This window comes from Mesoplodon bidens (assembly GCF_964165515.1).
Source record: "Mesoplodon bidens genome assembly, chromosome: 9".
Lineage (NCBI taxonomy): Eukaryota > Metazoa > Chordata > Mammalia > Artiodactyla > Ziphiidae > Mesoplodon > Mesoplodon bidens.
This window is the reverse complement of record NC_138166.1, coordinates 8,962,234-8,987,725: the sequence shown is the minus strand read 5'-3', so window position 1 is coordinate 8,987,725 and position 25,492 is coordinate 8,962,234. Positions and strand designations below refer to the sequence as shown.

The 25,492-nt window shown below is 39.4% G+C and overlaps 1 protein-coding gene across 1 annotated transcript in view; it reads left to right on the top strand.

Annotated features, from left to right (window-relative positions):
• FBXL13 (F-box and leucine rich repeat protein 13) overlaps positions 1-25,492 on the top strand; it is a gene marked incomplete at both ends in the record, with an annotated part of 192,162 nt that overhangs the window by 116,873 nt on the left and 49,797 nt on the right. Inside the window, 4 exon segments of the mRNA XM_081244099.1 lie at positions 22,245-22,343; positions 23,083-23,200; positions 23,292-23,327; positions 23,330-23,453. Coding sequence (XP_081100225.1) covers positions 22,245-22,343; positions 23,083-23,200; positions 23,292-23,327; positions 23,330-23,453 — 377 coding nt within the window.

Sequence of the window (25,492 nt, the reverse complement as noted above, 5' to 3'; positions counted from 1 at the left end):
TTGACTTTCCCTCTTTCTTTAGAGGACACTGGTCTGTGCCATGCATGTCTTCAGACCAGAGGTCACTAGCGTTTCAAAAGTAGGATATATGGTTTTATTTCCTGTTCTTTAACTGGGGCTACAGAGTATGGCAATGGACAGCGACTTAAAAATGGAAGGGAAGGAAATATGGTGCAGCCAACCAGCCCTCATAATCATAGAAATCTTTAATATACAGGCCTCAGAGAATGCTAATCCTTGCTTTATATCATATATAAATCCTGGACTGTATCTAGTTTTGTACCATCTGATGTCAAAAATTCAACACATGTCAATTAGAAATTTTTAAATGTAGTATGGTATCCTGGACTAGATTCTAGAACAGGAAAAAAGACATTTTAGAAAAACTGGTGAAACAGGAATAGAATTTGTAGTTTAGTTAATAGCACTGTAACAATGTTAATTTTTTAGTTTTGACAAATGTACCACGGTTATTTTAGATGTTAACATCAGGAGAAGCTGGGTAAGAGGTATGTGGGAAATCTCTGTATTATCTTTGCAAATTTTCCATAAATCTAAAATTATGACGAAAAAACCCAACAACACTCATATATGTATATATATAAAAAAATATATAGTGTATATATAAAATCATTACATATGTATATGCATAATATACACACACGAATATATGCTCACATACGTATATACACATACATATATATGTAATGTATGCACATAGGAGTACGTTTATATATGCATATATACATGTGCATGTATATGTGTTTATAGGAGTATATATGTATATAGGAGTACTTATATATGTTATATATAGAGAGAAGTAATATATGTATACATGCATGTACATATATATACATATACACATATTATGTATACATACACAGACACATATATATGATAGATAATATATATCTTCAACCCAGAGTTCTCTCTCGAATTTTAGACTCATATCTTTTAAAAAATTTATTCATTTATTTTATTTATTTTTGGCTGCATCGGGTCTTAGTTGCAGCACGAGGGCTCTAGTTGAGGCACGCAAGCTCAGCAGTTGTGGCACATGGGCTTAGTTGCCCCACGGCACGTGGGATCTAACTTCCCTGACCAGGGATCAAACCTGCGTCCCCTGAATTGCAAGGTGGATTCTTTACCATTGGACCACGAATGAAGTCCCTAGACTCTTAAATCTTAAAAAAAAAAAAAAAAAAATCCCTGCTCGAAAATGTAACTCCTTGCTCCACCTTCGGCCTTTCCTATCTCAGTTAATGACAGCTCCATGTTTACAGCTGCTTAGGCCAAAAGTCTTGGAGTCCTTTGTTACAGACTGAATTGTATCCGCTCCAAATTAATATGTTGAATTCCTAACCCCTGGTATCTTAGAATGTGACCTTGTTTGGCAATAAGGTCATTACAGATGTAATCAGTTAAGATGAGATCATTAGGGTGGGCCCTAATCCAATGTGACTGATGTCCTCATAAAAAGGGGAAATTTGGACAGGGACACATGCATACTGGAGAGCGCCATGTAAACATGAAGATAGCCATCTACAAACCAATGAGAGAGGCCTGAACCATATCCTTCCCTCACATTGAAGGAACCAACCCTGCTAACACTGTGATCTTGGACCTTTTGGCCTCCAGAACTGTTAGACAACAAAATTCTGTTGTTTCAGCCACCAGGTTGTGGTACTTAGTTCCAGCAGACCTAGCCAACTATTACAATATTCTTGACTTTCTCTCTCTCACTCCACAGGCACTCTGTCGGGAGGTCCAGTTGACTATCACTTCAGAATCCCTCCAGCATCTGACCACCCCTCACCACTGTCACAGTTACTACCCAGGTCCAGGTCACCATCATCTCTTGCCCAGATTATTGGGATCCTAACGGGTCTCTGTGCTTTCACTTCAACCTCTAAGTTTCCTCGCAACACAGTAGCATCTAGAATGGTCTTTTGAAAACCCAAGTCAACGGTCTGCCTCAGTTCAAATACCTGGCAAGCCTTCCTATTTACTCAATAAAACAAAAGCCTTGGAAGGACCTTCAGGATCCCATATAATCTGCCTCCTTCCCTCATTGTCTCTCTGACATCACTTCCTACTACTCTTCCTCTTGCCAACTCTGCTCCAGCCACACTGGCTTCCTTGATGTTCTTTCAACACACAAGCTCTTGCCTTCGGGTTTTTTTGCACTGGCTGTTTTCCTTGCCGGGAACACTCTTTCTGCAGCTACCTGTATGGCTTTCTCACCTCCTTTAAGTCTTTCTCACATATCCCCAAATGAATGAATAAGTGGATAAAAATACATCAGCTAAAATGCTCCAAAGAGATCCATATTAGTTCCATGTTCATATCAGAGCTCTCTAACATATGGTCTTGTTTCTTTCAAAATCTCAAAGAAGAAAATACGGGTAGGATTAAGAGTTTTAATGGAAAGGATAAGTCTATCTTACACGTACATGAGAAAGTGCCAATTAGGAGGGCAGTGATTCCTGGTTATGCTTTTCCTTTACCCTCTGCTCTGTTTGTGTGTAACTCCAAGGGTTCTCATGTTGATATTGCCTTTGGGTAGCCACTTTTCCTAGAGATGCATGTATCTCCAATTGTGTTTAGCAGTGGGTTATACCATTATGTAGGAAGCTAAGCATGGAATAACCACAGCTATGCTGGGAAGGAAGGCTAGGCTGAAGCCAATCTCTGGTTGAAACCCAAATGCCCAGAAACCAGTAACTCTGAACATGAAGTGGGAAAAGGAGCCAGATGAAGAGTGGGGAGTTTGGGCCAAGGTACAGATTTACATGTTCAGATTTAAGATTTCAGTTAAACCAGAGAGCAAGAGAGCTTACAACAGTTTCTGCCTCTCTGTTCCCGTACTCTTCATTTCCAGCCTAAGTACTTCCACTAGGCTCACTTTTTGCCCTCTGACTAAACACCGGCATACTCTCCCTTTCTTCCATTCACCAGGTTAACTTTCACATACCCTTTGAGGCTCTGCTCAGTCACAACCTTCTCTAGGAACCCCTCGCTGACCCCTCCTTTCCCCTAACCCAAGCTGGGTTAAGATCCCTTCATTCCACCTCCACTAAGCATCCTCTATGTATTTGATGGTCTGCTTAATTTGTCTGCTCTCCGCCCCACTGTGAGCTCCTTGATGGTCAGGATGGTGCCTTATTTACCTGTATCTGTATCCTCAGTGCATAATAAATACCTGGCACATAGTAGGACTTTGATCAATGTTTCATGAATGAATGAATGAAACTGCAGCCAATTTCAGGGTATGGCTAGCCAGGTTCTTCAGGTGGACGCTCAGGAGGCTTGTTAGGTATCTGAGAAGTTGGCAACTTGCTACAGCAAGGTCTGATGATCTTTTCTTGGTAAGAGTTGGGTCTGACATTTCTTTCAATTTACAGGGAGAAAAGAGCCTAGGAAACTACAAAATACTAAAGTGAAAGTATGTTTTCATCAATTATTTTTCAGTTACTACACAAGTCAACAGCAATGAAAAGGGACAGCATCCCAGAAATGTTCAAATGATTGGAACACTCAATATAGTAATAATGGTTTATCAGTAGTTCCTGTACTATTAAATCTCTCTGGGACCCATGAATCTTAAAGGTACACTGTGTAAACTGCAAACTGGAAGATTCTAAGGACATTTCAGTTCTCTCTAGGCTACATAAATTCCAACCTCCCCTTTCAGAGAGGCAAAGATCATGGAAGGTCTTACTTATTCACCCCTGGGCTTTGTGGTGGAGGTGGGAGAAAGCCACGGAGGCACATCCAGGGATGAATGTATTAGCCAAATGGAACAGAGACTGCATAAGCAGAGCAATCTCTCTCACTCTCTCTCTCATACAGCAGAAAGCAGTGGGATGGTGAAAGGAGCCCCAAACTGAAGTTAAGAGACCCGGGATCTAGTCCTTGCTATACCACTAAGCACTTGTGCAACCCTGGACATTTACTTGCTTTTTCTGCTTCAGTTCTCTCTTCTGTAGAATGGCTAGGTTAGTTAGATGATCTCTGAGATATTTTTCAGCTTTAGGATTTTGTGTTTCTGTATGATGACTAACCAAGATAACTAAAGAAGGAGTAAGATTGGGGGAAAAGAATAATGAATGTTATTTTGGAAAAGCTGAATTTGAGGTTCCTGTGATATTCCTGGTTGTCAATGACAAGAACTAATTGAAAGTGGAAGTCTGGTCCTTGGAGCACAGCTGGGAGTGGAGGTACAGATCCGGTACTTTATCAGCAGGAGGTAAACGGAACAATAAGAGTTATGTGACCAGCTAAACCAGTTGTGAATGAACAGGTTCTGTACCAAAATAAATTGGTAACAGCCAAATTCAAAATTATCATTCAGTTAATATTTATTTGATTACATTTTCCCTTATTCTGTATTTTAATGGATGGTAATAATAACTGCTACCATTTGTTGGGTATTGGCTATGAGCTAGGTGTTGAAGAAAGTGTTTTACATTTATTGTCTCATTTAATATTTATAAATAACTACATGAGGTCAGTATCACTATTCCCATTTTTGAGATGTGGAAACTGAACACTGGTCAGTTGGTAAACATCTAACAACTGGATAGGAACATGCAAATCCCGGAGTTACAGTGGTTGTTGACTTCCATGGTGTAAAAACTCTCACCATGGCCTATTTCAAGCTAACAACAAGAGGTCACTGAACAGAGAGATAGGAAGAAATGTGCCTTATGTAATACGGTCACCATACAGATATAATAAACATACATATCTTCAAGAGCATAGATAATGGTAACATGTGGTAAAATAATTAGAAGGTCATGAGTTTGGGTATTCACTACACTTGTTAATATAGTTTATTTAAGTTTATATGATTTAATCTTTTAACTAGCTGTGTTTAACAACTGGCTTCCATAGCTCCTAACATTTTAACAATCTGCTCTTGCAAGATAGTATAAGCTGGCTCCACACACCACTGAAAATGATGCTAAGACAGAGGAAGTAACTTGCCTAAGGTCACATAGAAAATGTCGGGGTCAAGATTAGAACCTTGATCCACCTAATTCTGAAGACCAGGCTCTTAACCACTAGACTATCATCTGTAAAACTATAAAGTGCTATATATACTGTGTATGGTAAAAAATTATTGCTGCATTTCGTATCTGAAAAAAATGTTATGTGGTCTTAAGTGTCATCAATAAGGAGGGGTTCTAGTGGAAAAGCAGCCATGAATCAGAAAAGTCACAGCGCAATTTCTGCTTTTCTGGGTCAGTTCTTGTGCCTGAGTTTCCCTTTGTTAAAGGAATGCTTTGTGTCCTGTTTGAATCGCACTTCAACCCGTGTTGGGAAAAAAAATAAGAAGAAGTTATTAACATCTTTTTACGTTTCTTGTAGACAGGACTCATGGAAGTTTAAATGGTTGTTATTATTAGTTTGACTATAACTTTATACTAGCCATATTGAAAATAAAATATAAAGAAATATAACAAACACCCATCGTTTAACATCCATAGATTAAGGCAATCTCTTTGTAGCCAAAATGTATAAGGATGTTTATTACATTAAGTAGTAAAAAATAAAACATCTGGAAACAATTTTTAGATCTTGAAGAATCAGAAGACAAAATGATGAGTCTCAGGGCACTAAGATCATATTTACCCCTCTGGAGAAAAGGTTTGAAAAAAATTTTAATGCTTTCTGAAAAAACATACTTATTTTAGTTTCTCCTCTGTTCCCTATCATAGGAAATGACTTACACACAGAATTTCATGAACTGATCATAAAACTCTACTTAGGTCTCTGGACCTGGTTGAAGCCTGTAGTTAGGATTGTAGCTGTAAAGCCACCATCTAGCTCAATAAATCTAGACAAACCAAGTAGCTCTATGGATCACTGTGTTGTAAAAATAAAGTATTCTAGTTGTGATTCTCTTGGTTAAAAAAGAGATAGGGACTTCCCTGGTGGTCTAGTGGTTAATACTTCGCCTTCCAGTGTAGGGGGTGAGGATTTGATCCCTGGTCGGGTAGCTAAGATCCCACATGCCTCACAGCCAAAAAAACCAAAACATAAAAAACAGAAGCAATATTGTAACAAATTCAATAAAGACTTTAAAAATGGTCCACATAAAAAAAATCTTTAAAAAAAAGGAGATAAAGCTCCGTTATAATACAGGGGAAACTATAACTAATTTGGCCAGTGGGTGAGGAAGAGAATAACATAGTATACTCTAGACAAGAACGGTAAAGTTTAGGAAGGGTCAGCCTGCTTCTGCAGATCGCAGCTCTGAGTCATTGCGCGGTGAGTACATGCAGAGTTGGCACGCATGTTTGCCTTCCTGGCATCTGCAAGCTTTAATAATCTTGTGTTCTAGTTCCTTACTCACATTGGAAAATGAAAGGTTTTTTTTCATGTTTGGCTGTTCAGTGTTTTGGGGTTCTTTTTTTTTTTTTTTTTTTTTTTTTTTTTTTGTGATACACGGGCCTCTCACTGTTGTGGCCTCTCCCGTTGCGGAGCACAGGCTCCGGACGCGCAGGCTCAGCGGCCGTGGCTCAAGGGCCCAGCCGCTCCGCGGCATGTGGGATCTTCCCAGATCGGGGCACGAACCCGTGTCCCCTGCATCGGCAGGCGGACTCTCAACCACTGCGCCACCAGGGAAGCCCTGTTCAGTGTTTTTAGATATATATGGCAATCTTTAACAAATGACCGTATTGACTATGCCCCCCCCCCCCACACTTTGGAACTACAAATTTACATTCTACAAACAACTTGTTTGACAACTACTTGGTCTACTAACAAGTGGTTGTTGCATCATACTTTGCACTAAGCACGGTGCTGTACTGTAAAGGACATGAGGGATAAGATGCTGTTTAGATATTAGACATGTGCATATAAGGCAGAAGATGCAAAATGCAAAGTGAGGGCTCTGGTCGTTGGTGCTCTGAGATGTAACAGAAAGAGACAGCTCTATCTGAAGCTTCTTCCAGGGCTACCTGGGAGAAGTGCATTAGTGAACATAGAGGAGGGGGTGGCCATGAAGAATATATAGACTGGGAAGTACAGCATCATCCAAAGAGAGAGATTGGCAGGGATAATAATTAGACCTCTCTTCCTGTCGCCACAGAGGACACAATATTTGAAAGCCTGTCAAGCCCTGTTAACACAGATCCTGGGAAGTGTTGCTATTGAAGCTTGTGGCACATTTGAATGGAATAAAACATAATATTCCATAATGTTTTGGGAGAAATCTTTGTCTTTCTCTCCAACAATTCATTCTACTTGCTAAGCCAGGCTTCTCTGAGGTCACCAAGAAGTCATGAAGGATATATGGATATGACTAAAGTCATCACATTACACATTAGTCACTGGTTGCAGTGCTGGTTAGAATGAGAGAAACAGCTGGAAATGGTACAGGAACACAATGTGGGCCATGTCTACCTAAGATGGATATTTCTAGCTGTCATAGAGGGTCTGGCCCTATATATACCTCTTTTCTGTGCTGTTGAGCTAACTGATTCAAAGACACTGTTGTTAAGAAGTGGAAAGTGGGAGCTTGGTAAGATGCCATCCTCACTGAGGTAAGTCTCTTCCTTCTTTTTACCACTTTGGAGTGGCTAGGAGGGATCTGAGCTAGACCCTGATGTACAGCACTTTCGTCTTCATTTTGTATGGTTCACTGATAGCTCATTTCCCACACAGACAGCTCTGTCCTGTTGTGCTGATGGGTTGAGACACATGAGGCATATGGAGAGAATTTCCCTGTGATCACCAAGGTTTCTCCCCCATTAGCAGTCTGCTGGGACTTGAGACTGGAACACCACTGGTGTGGCCAACTTCCCCAAGTTCCTAAATCAATGGGAACTTAAACCAGAATATAGCAGAGTGGCAGGGCTCCAGTTGGTGCCCAAACTGAAGCCCAAATCACCTCAAAACGGAACAACAAGAGATTAGATCCCAAGTTTTGTAAGAATCCTATACAGAAAATGCACAGATACCAGATGTGGTGAAACCCGTTATTTTAACGTGGTAAAATAGTTTGCTTTTTCCTCCTAGAGAGGAATCTTTAATTTCAGGCTTATATCACCATTCTTTCAGTGAAGAGAAAGGACAACTAATAGTTGGTTACCCCAAAGGATTCTGGCAGGAATACTTGAGTCATGAAATATTAGCCAAGCAACTCTTTGGATATTCTAAAATAAACTGTGTAGAGAACTAAGTGTTTCATGCCAGGACAAAACTAAAAAGCTTTTCTCAGAAGTCTCCCTGCCCCCACTTTTCTGTATACAATCTTACTGGTTGATAGCACCCAGTTTTTGGCTGCATTGCAAGGAACCACTCAGCTGTGGCTGATTACTGCTCTCATTTTTTCCCCTTGTTCCAGAAATCTTGTCATGAGCATGTTTCCAAGAAAGCAAGACAGAAAAAGGTTTTCGCTTGTTTTGGGGAAGCCATTATTGGAGAGGCTAGTGTTAGGGTAATAGACTAGGGCTGAGATAAAGGGGAGGAATTTAGAAATGTTGTGAAAAACAACTGTTTCCATCCCTGGAGCTGTGAGTCACAACGAGAGAAATGGTCTCTATCCTTGGCTCTGTCATCGACGATGTGACTCAGGAACACTTTCATTCATTCAGCACGTACAGAGCACCCACTCTGTGTATGACACTATGTCCAGCACTGGGGATGCACAGTGAGGAACAGATAAGGAACCTGTTCTCAAATCACACAACGTCTCTAAATACCTTTTCTTTATGTTTACAATGTGAGGGATGGACTAGAATGATCGTTCAAGGCCTTGAATCTTTATTTTTCTGTGGGCTCACAATGTGCCCAGAAGAACAGTAACAGGAAAACTGGTTCTCAAAGCACATGCCAGATATTGTGCTAACTAATCACTTTTATATACATTACTCTACTTGTTTTCTCAAGAAACTCCTAAAATAAGCATTATTATATCCATTTGATAGATGAGAAAACATCTATAAAGCATCAGAGAGGTTGAGTTACCTTTTGTTGTAAGTGAGAAAGAGGCAGTGCCAGACTCAAACCCAGCTCTGCTGACTCCAAGCCCAGCATTCTTTCCCCCTCCTCTGTTCTCCAGATTTATAATGTTAATTCATCTCCCCTGGACTTTTCTCTGGGAATATTTATGGAAAACTTATTCAAGAATCCATGGCAGTACAATATGAAATACGTAACTTTTGCCTTATGGGTCTTCCATTAGTTTTCCTTCCCTCTTTACCTACTAAGTTTTCTTATTCATCTCAAGGGTGATCTTGCCACTTCATTTAAGCCCAGTGCTTCCACTGCTTTGCCTTTGCTTGTGCTTTACTTTCAGCTTGGAATCATTTTCAATCTTGTCTTCAGCCAAATTCTGTACTCTTTCCCAGACTTTGTCTTACTCCTAAATTTAATTCATTCACCCCCTAATAGTTATCCAACACAGTAAGAAGTTAAAAAAAAGAGTATAAGATCATCTCCTTGGGGGAAATAAGATATGCACAGATTATAGGAAAGTTATAGGCTAAAATACTTATAGACCTGTAAGGGAAAGAGAAGGAAGGTAGCAGAATAGGGCTGGAGTCATTGGAACCTGAGGAATAGTTAAGGCTTGATTAGATGAAAAGAGAAAGAGGCAGGGAAACGTAAGATGGTCAGACAAAGAGCAGAGAGGTCCACTGAGTATTGAAGAAGTTGGATGTCTTTCTGGCTGGAGTGACTAGGTTTGAAGAACTCTGGAAGCTGGAATGGAACATTTGAACTAGATGTTATTGTTGAAGAGTGTTAATCAGAAGGAGTACTGGATTAAGAGTTTGCACATCTGTGTTCTTGCCTGATCAATTTGTAATCTGGAGAAAATTGATCAAGAGACCCGAGTCTCCATTTCCTTATCTCCTGGGGCTACCTCGGTCTATAGAAGTCCAAGCTCCTTAGAATAGCCTGTCTCTTCTTCTACTGTTCCCACCTCCAGCCATTTTATAGTATGTCTTTACGTGTGAGGAGTCAGTTATGAGCTAAGCCCTTTCACAACATGGTATAATCACATGTACTCTGTGAGAACGCTCACAGTGCTGAAAAAACATGATTTCTCACAAAGGTACACAAGTTAAATAATAAAAATGAAGTTATACAATTTAAATAATGAAATCAGGCTACACAGGTTAAATAATACTCATACATATGCATTAAAAATTGAATTTTTGATCGTGAGTTTGGGATTAGCAGACGCAAACTAGTATATATAGGATGGATAAACAAGGTCCTACTGTAGAGCACAGGGAACTATTATATTCAATATCCTGTGATAAACCATAATGGAAAAGAGTATGAAAAAGAATATATATGTATAACTGAATCACTTTGCTGTATAGCAGAAATTAACACATTGTAAATTAACTATACTTCAATAAAATATTAAAAATGGAATTTTTACCCTACCAATTTCATAATTTAACTTTAAGACACTAAAGTTCCTTAATTAAATATTTAGAATTAAAACTTTAAGGCTAGAGAGTTTCTGTTTTAACTTGAAAATGTGAGTCAACAATAAGGTCTTAGGGCTTTCTTTTCAGTTGTGTGTGATTCAGAGAGTTAGTGGTGCCAGATAGGATCAATGGTCTCAAAGATGCTAATCTGGAAAAAAAAAAATGTGGCCAGGCAAGCTCAGATGATCAGCCAGGACAAAGCAGGCAAGAGCAAAAAGAGCATCAACCATGAGTCTTAGGAAAAGTCAATGTCCAGAGTCTTCAAGGAAGCTGTGATGTTAATTTTAGTGTGTCAACTTGAATGGGCCATGGGGTGCCCAGTGTTTTGGATAAACATTTTTCTAGGTTTGTCTGTGAGGGTGTTTCTGGATGAGATCAATATTTAAGTCAGTAGACTAAGTAAAGCAGATTGCCCTCCCCAGTGTGGGGGTATCATCCAATCTGTTGAGGACCTGAATAGAACAAAAAGGCTGAGAAAGGGAAAATACACTCTCTTTGCCTGACTGTCTTCAAGCTAGAACACTGGTCTTTTCCTACCTTCAGACTTGGACTCAGACTGGAACAATACCTTCAGCTCATCTGAGCCTCCAGATTACCAACTGCAGATCTTGGGACTTCTTAGTCTCTATTGTTGTATGAGCCAATTCCTTATAATAACTCTATGTATCTACGTATGTATGTATGTATGTATGTTTCTATCTATCTACCTATATATCTACCAATCTATCTATCCATCCATCCATCCATCCATCTATCTCCTATTGGATCTCTTTCTCTGGGGAACCCTGACTAACACAGTAGCATTAGCATCTGGATCCAAAAGTGAAGGAACAAGGCAGCAGGTTTCCCTCAGAGTCCAGTGGCAAAAGGTCTTTTGTGTCCTTTTAAAGACACATGTATCCCAGTGTTCACTGCAGCACTATTTACAATAGCCAGGTCATGGAAGTAACCTAAATGCCCACTGACAGACAAATGGATAAAGAAGATGTGGTACATATATACAATGGAATATTACTCAGCCATAAAAAGGAATGAAATTGGGTCATTTGTAGAGACGTGGATGGATCTAGAGACTGTAATACAGAGTGAAGTAAGTCAGAAAGAGAAAAACAAATATCATATATTAACATATATATGTGGAACCTAGAAAAATGGTACAGATGAACCAGTCTGCAGGGCAGAAATTGAGACACAGATATAGAGAACAAACGTATGGACACCGAGGGGGGAAAGTGGCTGGGGGATGGTGGTGGTGGCGGTATGATGAATTGGGAGATTGGGATTGACATATGTATAAAATGGATAACTAATAATAACCTGCTGTATAAAAAATTAATTAAATAAAATTCAAAAAAAAAGAAAGGTCTTTTGTGTCCTTTTAAGCACAGTAATGCAAGCTGATCTTCTTAAGAGGTAGTGTAGTTTAATGACTACATTGGAACTAGACTGCCTGGATTCTTATCCTGGCTCCACTATTTATGAGCTAGATGACCTTGAACACATTACTTAACTGCTCTGGGCCTCATTTTTCTCATTTGTAAAAAAAAAAAAAAAAAAAACCTCTCAATAGGTGGTTGTGAGGATCATACAGACCAGTATATGAAAATTGCCTAAAAGAGTATCTGGTACACAATAAGTGTTACTTAAATGGTAGTTATTATAAACCCTCCTGGACTCACTGAGCTCACCACAGTCTCTCATAGAACATTTTGGATCTTCTGATCAGCAACTTTTTCTTCCAGTCACTGACTAAGGAGTGGGAGGAAGAGGAATTCCACAGATGTTTTCCTGAGCTTTACCAGGAAGTCTTTGAAATCATCTAACAAGATACCTTTAGGCCAAGTATCACCCAGTGTCTTGGCTTTTCAATAAGTTAAAAGGACCATGTCCTGGAGCAGAAGTTCTCAGTAGATGCTCACTTTCAGCTTACTTCAGCAGCACTTTCTTTAGGTATGTGACTGCAAGCCTACTGTGTGAAGAAGAGGACTGAATTTCCTTCTTTCCTTTGATATAAATTGCTTTCTGATTACAGAAGAATTATACACTCATTATATAAAATTTTAAAAACATAAACGAAAATAAAAATAACCCATACTCCTAGCATCCAAAGATAACAAACAATATTTTGAAATGTGTCTTTCTAGTTTTTGTCCATTTGTCTGTGACACATACCTTTTTTATTTATTTATTTTTATTAATTTTGGCTGCACCATGTGGCATGTAGTTCCCTGACCAGGGACTGAACCCATGCCCCCTGCATTGGAAGTGTGGAGTCTTAACTACTGAACTGCCAGGGAAGTACCAACACATACTTTTTTAAAACAAGATTAAGATCATAATATATACAACTGCTGTTCCTCGTTCTCACTGTCATGCTGTTGTGAAGATGACTCTGTGGGAGAGATCCCCCTGATGTTTGTTTCTGGATAGAGTCTCAGTTTCCCATTACTGAATCGGTACGTCATTTCCCATCCATGACCATTTGTTAGGAAATGGAGCCTAAATAACATGTTATTTTAAGGTAATTCATTCATAGGCGAAGATATTTGATCTTTTGATCAGTAATTACTTTGAATACTCTACCACTGCTGCTTCCATTAATGTGGATAATGATAGTTGAAAGAAAGAAATCAGTATACAAAGCTATAGTAATCAAAACAGTGTGGTACTGGCATACAGACAGATGTATAGAATCGAGAGTCCAGAAATAAACCTATACTGTTATGGCCAATTGATTTTCAACACAGGTGCCAAGACCATTCAGTGGGGGAAAAAATATTCTCTTCAACAGCTGGTGCTGGACAACTAGATATATGCATGCAAAAAAAAATGAAATTGGATCCCTACCTCACACCATATATAAAGATCAACTGAAAAGGGAACAATGACCTAAATATAAGAGCTAAAATGATAAAAATTACAAGAAAATACTGCGGGTAAATCTATATGACCTTGGATTTGGCAATGGATTATTAGATATGACATCAAAAGCATATGCAACGAACTATAGAAATGATCCCTGAAAGCATAGTCTTGTACCACAATGTTCATTGCAGCTCTATTTACAATAGCCAGGACATGGAAGCAACCTAAGTGTCCATCGACAGATGAATGGATAAAGAAGATGTGGCACATATATAAATGGAATATTACTCAGCCATAAAAAGAAACGAAATTGAGTTATTTGTAGTGAGGTGGTGGACCTAGAGTCTGTCACAGAGAGTGAAGTAAGTCAGAAAGAGAAAAACAAATACCATATGCTAACACATATATATGGCATCTAAAAAAAAAAAAAAAGGTCATGAAGAACCTAGGGGCAAGATGGGAATAAAGATGCTGACCTACTAGAGAATGGACTTGAGGACATGGGGAGGGGGAAGGGTAAGTTGGGACAAAGTGAGAGAGTGGTAGTGTATATATGGACATATATACATGACCAAATGTAAAATAGACAGCTAGTGGGAAGCAGTCGCCTAGCACAGGGAGATCAGCTCAGTGCTTTGTGACCAGCTAGAAGGGTGGGATAGGGAGGGTGGGAGAGAGGGAAGAGATATGGGGATATATGTATATGTATAACTGATTCACTTCGTTATAAAGCAGAAACTAACACAGCATTGTAAAGCAATTATACTCCAATAAAAATGCTAAAAAGGAGACTTCCGGGGAAGATGGCGGAAGAGTAAGACGCGGAGATCACCTTCCTCCCCACAGATACACCAGAAATAAAGCTACACGTGGAACAACTCCTACAAAACACCTATTGTATGCTGGCAGAAGACCTCAGACCTCCCAAAAGGCAAGAAACTCCCGAAGTACCTGGGTAGGGCAAAGTGGAGAGATTCCCGCACAGGGGATCGGTGCTGGCCGGCGCTCACCAGTCCGAGAGGCTTGTCTGCTCGCCCGCCAGGGTGGGCGGCGCTGGGAGCTGAGGCTCGGGCTTCAGTCGGAGCGCAGGGAGAGGACTGGGGTTGGCGGCGTGAACACAGCCTGAGGGGGCTAGTGCGCCACAGCTAGCCGGGAGGGAGTCCGGGAAAAAGTTTGGACCTGCCGAAGAGGGAAGAGACTTTTTCTTCCCTCTTTGTTTCCTGGTGCGCGAGGAGAGGGGATTAGGAGCGCTGCTTGGAGGAACTCCAGAGACGGGCACGAGCCGCGGCTGAAAGCATGGACCCCAGAGACGGGCGTGGGACGCTGGGGCTGCTGCTGCCGCTGCGAGGCCTGTGTGCGAGCACAAGTCACTGTCCACGCCGCCCTTCCAGGGAGCCTGTGAAGCCCGTCACTGCGGGGGTCCCGGGATCCAGGGACGGCTTCCCTGGGAGAACGCACGATGCGCCTCAGGCTGGTGCAGCGTCACGCTGGCCTCTGCCGCTGCAGTCTCCACCCGCACTCCGTGCCCCTCCCTGCCCCCCGGCCTAAGTGAGCCAGAGTCCCCGAAGCAGCTGCTTCTTTAACCCTGTCCTGTCTGAGCGAAGAACAGAAGCCCTCCGGTGACCTACACGGAGAGGTGGGGCCAAATCCAAAGCTGAGACCCGGGAGCTGTGAAAACAAAGAAGAGAAAGGGAAATCTCTCCCAGCAGCCTCAGAAGCAGTGGATTAAAGCTCCACAATCAACTTGATGTACCCTGCATCTGTGGAATACATGAATAGACAACGAATCATGCCAAATTGAGGAGCCAGGAGTCAGTGCTGTGCCTCTGAGGTGGGAGAGCCAACTTCAGGACACTGTTCCACAAGAGACCTCCCAGACCAGTTCCACATAATATCAAACGGCGAAAATCTTCCAGAGATCTCCATCTCAACACCAACACCCAGCTTCACTCAACGACCAGCAAGTTACAGTGCTGGACACCCTATGCCAAACAACTAGCAAGACAGGAACACAACACCACCCATTAGCAGAGAGGCTGCCTAAAATCATAAGAAGTCCACAGACACCCCAAAATACACCACCAGACATGGACCTGTCCACCAGAAAGACAAGATCCAGCCTCATCCACCAGAACACAGGCACTAGTCCCCTCCACCAGGAAGCCTACACAACCCACTGAACCAACCTTAGCCACTGGGGACAGACACCAAAAACAACGGGAACTACGAACCTGCAGCCTGCAAAAAGGAGACCCCAAACACAGTAAGCTAAGCAAAATGAGAAGACAGAAAAACACACAGCAGGAGAAGGAGCAAGATAAAAACCCACCAAACCTAACAAATGAAGAGGAAATAGGCAGTCTACCTGAAAAAGAATTCAGAATAATGATAGTAAAGATGATCCAAGATTCTATTTCCAAGATCCAAAATCTTGGAAATAGAATAGACAAAATGCAAGAAACAGTTAACAAGGACCTAGAAGAACTAAAGATGAATCAAGCATCAATTAAAAATCCAATAAATGAAATGAAAAATACTCTAGATGGGATCAATAGCAGAATAACTGAGGCAGAAGAATGGATAAGTGACCTGGAAGATAAAATAGTGGAAATAACTGATGCAGAGCAAAATAAAGAAAAAAGAATGAGAAGAACAGAGGACAGTCTCAGAGACCTCTGGGACAACATTAAACGCACCAACATTCGAATTATAGGGGTTCCAGAAGAAGAAGAGAAAAAGAAAGGGACTGAGAAAATATTTGAAGAGATTATAGTTGAAAACTTCCCTAATATAGGAAAGGAAATAGTTAATCAAGTCCAGGAGGCACAGAGAGTCCCATACAGAATAAATCCAAGGAGAAATACGCCAAGACACATATTAATCAAACTGTCAAAAATTAAACACAAAGAAATCATATTAAAAGCAGCAAGGGAAAAACAACAAATAACACACAAGGGAATCCCCATCAGGATAACAGCTGATCTCTCAGCAGAAACTCTACAAGCCAGAAGGGAGTGGCAGGACATAATTAAAGTGATGAAGGAGAAAAACCTGCAACCAAGATTACTCTACCCAGCAAGGATCTCAGATTTGATGGAGAAATTAAAACCTTTACAGACAAGCAAAAGCTGAGAGAGTTCAGCACCACCAAACCGGCTTTACAACAAATGCTAAAGGAACTTCTCTATGCAAGAAACACAACAGAAGGAAAAGACCTACAATAACGAACCCAAAACAATTAAGGAAATGGGAATAGGAACATACATATTGATAATTACCTTAAATGTAAATGGACTAAATGCTCCCACCAAAAGACACAGATTGGCTGAATGGATACAAAAACAAGACCCATATATATGCTGTCTACAAGAGACCCACTTCAGACCTAGAGACACATACAGATTGAAAGTAAGGGGTTGGAAAAAGATATTCCATGCAAATGGAAATCAAAAGAAAGCTGGAGTAGCAATTCTCATATCAGACAAAATAGACTTTAAAATAAAGACTATTAGAAGAGACAAAGAAGGACACTACATAATGATCAAGGGATCGATCCAAGAAGAAGATATAACAATTGTAAGTATTTATGCACCCAACATAGGAGCACCTCAATACATAAGGCAAATACTAACAGCCATAAAAGGAGAAATCGACAGTAACACAATCATAGTAGGGGACTTTAACACCCCACTTTCACCAATGGACAGATCATCCAAAATGAAAATAAATAAGGAAACACAAGCTTTAAATGATACATTAAACAAGATGGAGTTAATTGATATTTATAGGACTTTCCATCCAAAAACAACAGAATACACGTTTCTATCAAGTGCTCATGGAACATTCTCTAGGATAGATCATATCTTGGGTCACAAATCAAGCCTTGATAAATTTAAGAAAATTGAAATTGTATCAAGTATCTTTTCTGACCACAATGCTATGAGACTAGACATCAATTACAGGAAAAGAGCTGTAAAAAATACAAACACATGGAGGCTAAACAATACACTACTCAATAACGAAGTGATCACTGAAGAAATCAAAGAGGAAATAAAAAAATACCTAGAGGGCTTCTCTGGTGGCGCAGTGGTTGAGAGTCCGCCTGCCGATGCAGGGGACACGGGTTCGTGCCCCGGTCCAGGAAGATCCCACATGCCGCAGAGCAGCTAGGCCCGTGTGCTATGGCCGCTAAGCCTGCGCATCTGGAGCCTATGCTCCGCAACGGGAGAGGCCACAACAGTGAGAGGCCTGCGTACCGCAAAAAAAAAAAAAAAAACCCTAGAAACAAATGACAAAGGAGACACGACGACCCAAAACCTATGGGACGCAGCAAAAGCAGTTCTAAGGGGGAAGTTTATAGCAATACAATCCCACCTTAAGAAACAGGAAACATCTCGAGTAAACAACCTGACCCTGCACCTAAAGCAATTAGAGAAAGAAGAACAAAAAACCCCCAAAGTCAGCAGAAGGAAAGAACTCATAAAGATCAGATCAGAAATAAATGAAGAAGAAATGAAGGAAACGATAGCAAAGATCAATAAAACTAAAAGCTGGTTCTTTGAGAAGATAAACAAAATTGATAAACCATTAGCCAGACTCATCAAGAAAAAAAGGGAGAAGACTCAAATCAATAGAATTAGAAATGAAAAAGGAGAAGTAACAACTGACACTGCAGAAATACAAAGGATCATAAGAGATTACTACAAGCAACTCTATGCCCATAAAATGGACAACCTGGAAGAAATGGACAAATTCTTAGAAATGTACAACCTGCCAAGACTGACTCAGGAAGAAATAGAAAATATGAACGGACCAATCACAAGCACTGAAATTGAAACTGTGATTAAAAATCTTCCAACAAACAAGAGCCCAGGACCAGATGGCTTCACAGGCGAATTCTAGCATTTAGAGAAGAGCTAACACCTATCCTTCTCAAACTCTTCCAAAATATAGCAGAGGGAGGAACACTCCCAAACTCATTCTAGGAGGCCACCATCACCTTGATACCAAAACCAGACAAGGATGGCACAAAGAAAGAAAACTACAGGCCAATATCACTGATGAACATAGATGCAAAAATCCTCAACAAAATACTAGCAAACAGAATCCAACAGCACATTAAAAGGATCATACACCATGATCAAGTGGGGTTTATTCCAGGAATGCAAGGATTCTTCAATATACGCAAATCAATCAATGTGATACACCATATTAACAAATTGAAGAAGAAAAACCAAATGATCATCTCAATAGATGCAGAGAAAGCTTTCGACAAAATTCAACACCCATTTATGATAAAAAGCCTGCAGAAAGTAGGCATAGAGGGAACTTTCCTCAACATCATAAAGGCCATATATGACAAACCCACAGCCAACATCGTCCTCAATGGTGAAAAACTGAAAGCATTTCCACTAAGATCAGGAACAAGACAAGGCTGCCCACTCTCACCACTCTTATTCAACTTAGTTTTGGAAGTTTTAGCCACAGCAATCAGAGAAGAAAAGGAAATAAAAGGAATCCAAATCGGAAAAGAAGAAGTAAAGCTGTCACTGCTTGCAGATGACATGATACTATACATAAAGAATCCTAAAGAAGCTACCAGAAAACTACTAGAGCTAATCAATGAATCTGGTAAAGTAGCAGGATACAAAATTAATGCACAGAAATCTCTGGCATTCCTGTACACTAATGATGAAAAATCTGAAAGAGAAATTAAGGAAACACTCCCATTTACCATTGCAACAAAAAGAATAAAATATCTAGGAATAAACCTACCTAAGGAGACAAAAGACCTGTATGCAGAAAATGATAAGACACTGATGAAAGAAATTAAAGATGATACAAATAGATGGAGAGATATACCATGTTCCTGGATTGGAAGAATCAATATTGTGAAAATGACTCTACTACCCAAAGCAATCTACAGATTCAATGCAATCCCTATCAAACTACCACTGGCATTTTTCACAGAACTGGAACAAAAAATTTCAAAATTTGTTTGGAAAAACAAAAGACCCCGAAAAGCCAAAGCAATCTTGAGAACAAAAAACGGAGCTGGAGGAATCAGGCTCCCTGACTTCAGACTATACTACAAAGCTACAGTAATCAAGACAGTGTGGTACTGGCACAAAAACAGAAAGATAGATCAATGGAACAGGATAGAAAGCCCAGAGATAAACCCACGCACATATGGTCAACTTACCTTTGATAAAGGAGGCGGGAATGTACAGTGGAGAAAGGACAGCCTCTTCAATAAGTGGTGCTGGGAAAACTGGACAGGGACATGTAAAAGTATGAGATTAGATCACTCCCTAACACCATACACAAAAATAAGCTCAAAATGGATTAAAGACCTAAATGTAAGGCCAGAAACTATCAAACTCTTAGAGGAAAACATAGGCAGAACACTCTATGACATAAATCACAGCAAGATCCTTTTGGACCCACCTCCTAGAGAAATGGAAATAAAAACAAAGATAAACAAATGGGACCTAATGAAACTTCAAAGCTTTTGCACAGCAAAGGAAACCATAAACAAGACCAAAAGACAACCCTCAGAATGGGAGAAAATATTTGCAAATGAAGCAACTGACAAAGGATTAATCTCCAAAATTTATAAGCAGCTCATGCAGGTCAATAGCAAAAAAACAAACAACCCAATCCAAAAATCGGCAGAAGACTTAAATAGGCATTTCTCCAAAGAAGATATACAGACTGCCAACAAACACATGAAAGAATGCTCAACATCATTAATCATTAGAGAAATGCAAATCAAAACTACAATGAGATATCATCTCACACCAGTCAGAATGGCCATCATCAAGAAATCTAGAAACAATAAATGCTGGAGAGGGTGTGGAGAAAAGGGAACACTTGCACTGCTGGTGGGAATGTGAATTGGTACAGCCTCTATGGAGAACAGTATGGAGGTTCCTTAAAAAACTACAAATAGAACTACCATATGACCCAGCAATCCCACTACTAGGCATATACCCTGAGAAAACCATAATTCAAAAAGAAACATGTACCAAAATGTTCATTGCAGCTCTATTCACAATAGCCCGGAGATGGAAGCAACCTAAGTGTCCATCATCGGATGAATGGATAAAGAAGATGTGGCACATATATACAATGGAATATTACTCAGCCATAAAAAGAAACGAAACTGAGCTATTTGTAATGAGGTGGATAGACCTAGAGTCTGTCATACAGAGTGAAGTAACTCAGAAAGAGAAAGACAAATACCGTATGCTAACACATATATATGGAATTTAAGAAAAAAAAATGTGATGAAGAACCTAGGGGTAAAACAGGAATAAAAACACAGACCTACTTGAGAATGGACTTAAGGATATGGGGAGGGGGAAGGGTAAGCTGTGACAAAGCGAAAGAGAGGCATGGACATATATACAGTACCAAACGTAAGCTAGATAGATAGTGGGAAGCAGCCACATAGCACAGGGAGATCAGCTCGGTGCTTTGTGACCACCTGGAGGGGTGGGATAGGGAGGGTGGGACGGAGGGAGATGCAAGAGGGAAGGGATGGGGGAACAGATGTATATGTATGACTGATTCACTTTGTTATAAAGCAGAAACTAATTAAAAAAATTAAAATTCTCAAAAAAAAACGCTAAAAAAAATTCATTGCTTAAAAAAAAAGCATATGCAACAAAAGAAAAAAACAGAGAAATGGACTTCATCAAAATTAAAAACTGTGCATGAAAGGACATTATTAAAAAGTGAAAAGACAAAGAATGGGGAAAATATTCGTAAGTCATATACCTAAGGGTCTAGAATCCAGAATATATAAGGAACTCTTACAACTCAACAAAATGACAAATGACCCAATTGAAAATTAGTCAAAGGACTTGAGTAGACATTTCCCTAAAGAAGACATTCAAATGACTAATAAGCACATGAAAAGATGTTCAATCTCGTTAGTCATTAGGGAGATGCAAATCAAAATCACAATGAGGTACCGCCTCAAACTCATTAGGAAATTTTTTGAAAAAGGAAAATATGGAAAAATAAAAAATAAGTTTTGGCAAAGATGTGGAGAAACTGGAACCCTTGTAGATTGCTGATGAGCATGTGAAATAGTACGGCCAGTGTAGAAAATACTTTGGTCGTTCCTTAAAAAGTTAAACATAGAAATGCCGTATGATCTGGCAATCTCACTCTTAAGTATAAACTGAAAAGAATTTAAAACCGGTACTCAAACAAATAGATGTACATATATGTTCATAGCAGCACTATTCAAAATATACAAAATATCTATCAACAGATGAGTGGATAAACAAAATGTGGTATATCCATAAAACAGAACATTATTCAGCCATAAAAAATGAATAAAGTACTGATATATACCACATTGTGGATGAACTTCAAAAATATTAAGGCAAGTGAAAGAAACTAGATACAAAAGACCACATACTGTATAATTCCACTTAAATGAAATATTTAGAATAGGTAAATCCATAGAGACAGAAAACAGATTAGTGATTGCCAGGGGCTGGGAAAAGGTGAGTATGGGGAGCAACTGCTTAATAGGTAAAAGCTTTCTTTTTAGGGTGATAAAAATGTTTTGGAACTATGTAGAAGTTGTGGTTATACAAAATTATGAATGGTTAAATGACCTTTTTAGTGACTGATTTTATGTTATATGAATTTTACCTCAATAAAAAATAGAATAACAAGTTAACTAGACTAACTGTGATGATAATTTCACAAAACATACATATAAAATTAAAGAAATCAAGATTAGATTCTTTGTTTCCTTTTATGTCTGCAATATTTTATGGTTTCAATTTTAAAACACAGTAGCAAAATCATGACATAACTTTGGCTATTACTATCTTAGGGTCTTATTAGAGGTCATACTAATGGGTTCTCCCACATTTTCACCAACTCTGTACAATTCAGATTTCAGTCCAAGGCTTCAGGAACATTGCAAACAGCTGCAGTGGGATTAGGCATCTGACCATCAATGACATGCCAACTCTGATGGACAACTGTGTAAAAGTACGTAGTTGGAAACTATATTTTCTTTTCAGTCTCATTTGGTTGGCACATTTTCTAGCAGCTTGAATTATTGAAAAATATGAATGGGTTTTTCATTTTAGTCTTTTTATATAAGAAAATCATTAGGAAATTTATACACACACATTTGAACATTTGAATCCTTAAATACCCTGAGAAGCTTCGTTTCACAGTTAGGATATTTTTATTTCAGTGATATTGTAGCTTAAGCATAAACTTTAAGTCTAATTCTACATGTCAAGCTTCTAAATGTAGTGATTCTTTTCAGCATTCCATTTTCTCATGTTTTCCTTTTTTTTTTTTTTTTTTTGCGGTACGCAGGCCTCTCACTGTTGTGGCCTCTCCCATTGCGGAGCACAGGCTCCGGACACACAGGCTCAGCGGGCATGGCTCACGGGCCCAGCTGCTCCGCGGCATGTGGGATCTTCCCGAATCGGGGCACGAACCCGTGTCCCCTGCATTGGCAGGCGGACTCTCAACCACTGCGCCACCAGAGAAGCCCTCCCTTACTTTTGTAACATCATTTAGTTGATTCCTATGCATTAATCAAATGAAAGTGTACTAAAATATATTGAAAAAACGTCCCATTTTCTTTGAAATTAGGACAATTTAATAGTTAATGTGTCTGTTTCTGAAAATATTGAGAGGAAAAAAATAACCTCATCACTTTCATAAGCTTGTTCTCTATACTCTGGTTAATCTTTTTTTTTTTCTTCTAAAGGCTTTAATTGAAAAATGCCATCGAATTACATCAGTAGTTTTCATTGGTGCACCACATATTTCCAATTGTACTTTCAAAGCTCCTTCTACTTGTGACCTCAGAAAGATCCGATTTGAAGGTCTGTGATGTTAAAAAGTGGTTTAGCATTAATTTTTACTTTTAATCTTGTGGCAATTCAAATACAATACTTCTTTTTTTAAAAAAAACAGGAAATAAAAGGATTACCGATGTGTGCTTCAAATTTATAACAAGAATTCTCCAAATATCAGTCACATTTACATGGTGGACTGCAAGGGAATAACAGATGGTAGCCTCAAGTCACTCTCAGCTCTGAAGCAGCTTACTGTGTTGAATCTGGCAAATTGTGTAAGGTAATGAGTCATTCAGTCAAGAAACACTGATTATCTAGAATGTTTCAGACTTCCTCAAGATGCTCATTGGTTAGGAGAGTAAACATGAAAGTCAGGAGTCCAAGTGGAGGTAAATGCAGAGTTCTGCAGTAAAACAAAGGAGGGGCACCCAACCCAGACTAGTTATGTAGGGGCATGGGGAGATTGTCAGGGAATGCTCAGGATATGTGGAACACAGGCCCTTGTAAGATTAAATGAATTTGCTGGAACACTTATGGGCTACCTTTCCTAGTGAAGGTTCTCACAGCTAGTTCAGTTAATAGGTCTTTTTCCCAAATGGACTTTCCAACTTGCTTATGAAGAACCAATCTTACTGAAGTGTTTCCTCTTGGGTACTAGTTATATTTCTCCTCTGTGTGGGTTTGCTCACAGATGGACAGATGGCAAGTTCTTACTGAAACCCTTTCTTTAGCTGGGTTACAAATGGGCTTCTATCCTGGTATTCTCAGGTGGGCAAGGATCAAATTCTTGCTAAAATTTCTTCCCTGGTGGATATCTCAGCCTCTTGCTTGTATAAATTTCTTATAATATTAAAGGCCCAGATGATAACAAAATAGCATTTGCTTTATAATGAAATTGGTTAATATTTGGGAAAACATAAGACAAGTCAGAGTAATAAGCTAAGCTACACAAAATCTTAACCCATGTTCCCTATTATTAAAATGGGGAGGCACCATGGGTTGTGGAGGGGAGGTAAAGACAGGATTTGAAATGGGAAAAACCTGGATTACAAAATGAAGCCTCCAGTCAACAGCCAGCAAGGAACTGAGGCCTCCTGTCAACAGCCATGTGAGTGAACTTCGAAGCAGACCCTCCACCCTCAGTCAGTCCTTCGGATGATTAAAGTTCCAGCTGGCATCTTGGTTGCAAGCGCATGAGCAAGCTGGCACCATAATGCAAGCAGGATGTGTGTGTGTGTGTGTGTGTGTGTGTGTGTGTGTCTAACAGCTAACCCTATCTGTATTAACATGTGAAATAAAATTGAATTGCATTCATATATTTCACTCAGGCTTCTGCAGGTTACCTAATTTTAAAAAGAAATGGAGGTTTTTCTGCGTCCAGCAGCATAGTTGACAAAACACCTCAAAGGACTCCTCGCTACAAACAATTTAGATCTTGGATGAAACATACTTTCAATACATTGCTGAGCCCACAAAGAGTACGAGAAATATTCAATATCCAATATCATGATTCTTCACCACCTTCTCAATGAGTAGACTCTCTAAGACGAACAGTGAATACCAAGCAAACATAAAAGATAGAGCTGCTATGAGCATAAATGTTCATTTCAACATAGGCATTGAGACAATCAGTTTTAGCGAGACTCAAGATAGGGAAGCAGGATGAGACTTCTGCAGTCTCTGGACCTCTTCAAGGGGGACAAAGTGGTCTCAGGTAGATAGTACCGAGGCCCCTGGAAGAAGTTAGCTCAAAGCTTTTCTGAAGGAAAGCACCTTCTCTTTAGGCATCCAAAGTTCCCATAGGTTAAAGTCAAATAAATAGGTGCTCACAACTGAAGACCATCAAATGTACAAAGATATGAGTCACCATGAAGCAAAATAAATTTGAACTTCCATAATTCATATATTAGAATTATCAGAGAATATTAAGTAACTATGTATGAAATATTTGAAGAAATAAATAATGGAACCAGAAACATGAGCAGACAACAAAATGTGATAAAAATAACTAGGTTTACTTGAAAAACGAACTTTTAGAAATAAAAAATATAGTTATTGACATAAAGAAAATGAATTGCTTATCAGCAGATTAGAACTCACTGAAGAGAGAAGTACAAAGCTGGAAGATAACTGAAGAAATGACAGTAGAGTGAAAAAAGAAAAAGAAAAATGTGATAGAGTATAACAAAAGACAGAGAAGGTTTAATATCAGCGTTTCAGATTAGATTGTTTAAATTCATCTATAAGAGATACACCTAAAACAGGAAGTTTGAGAGTCAAAGTATACATTTTTCTCAACCACATATCAATCCTTCAAAA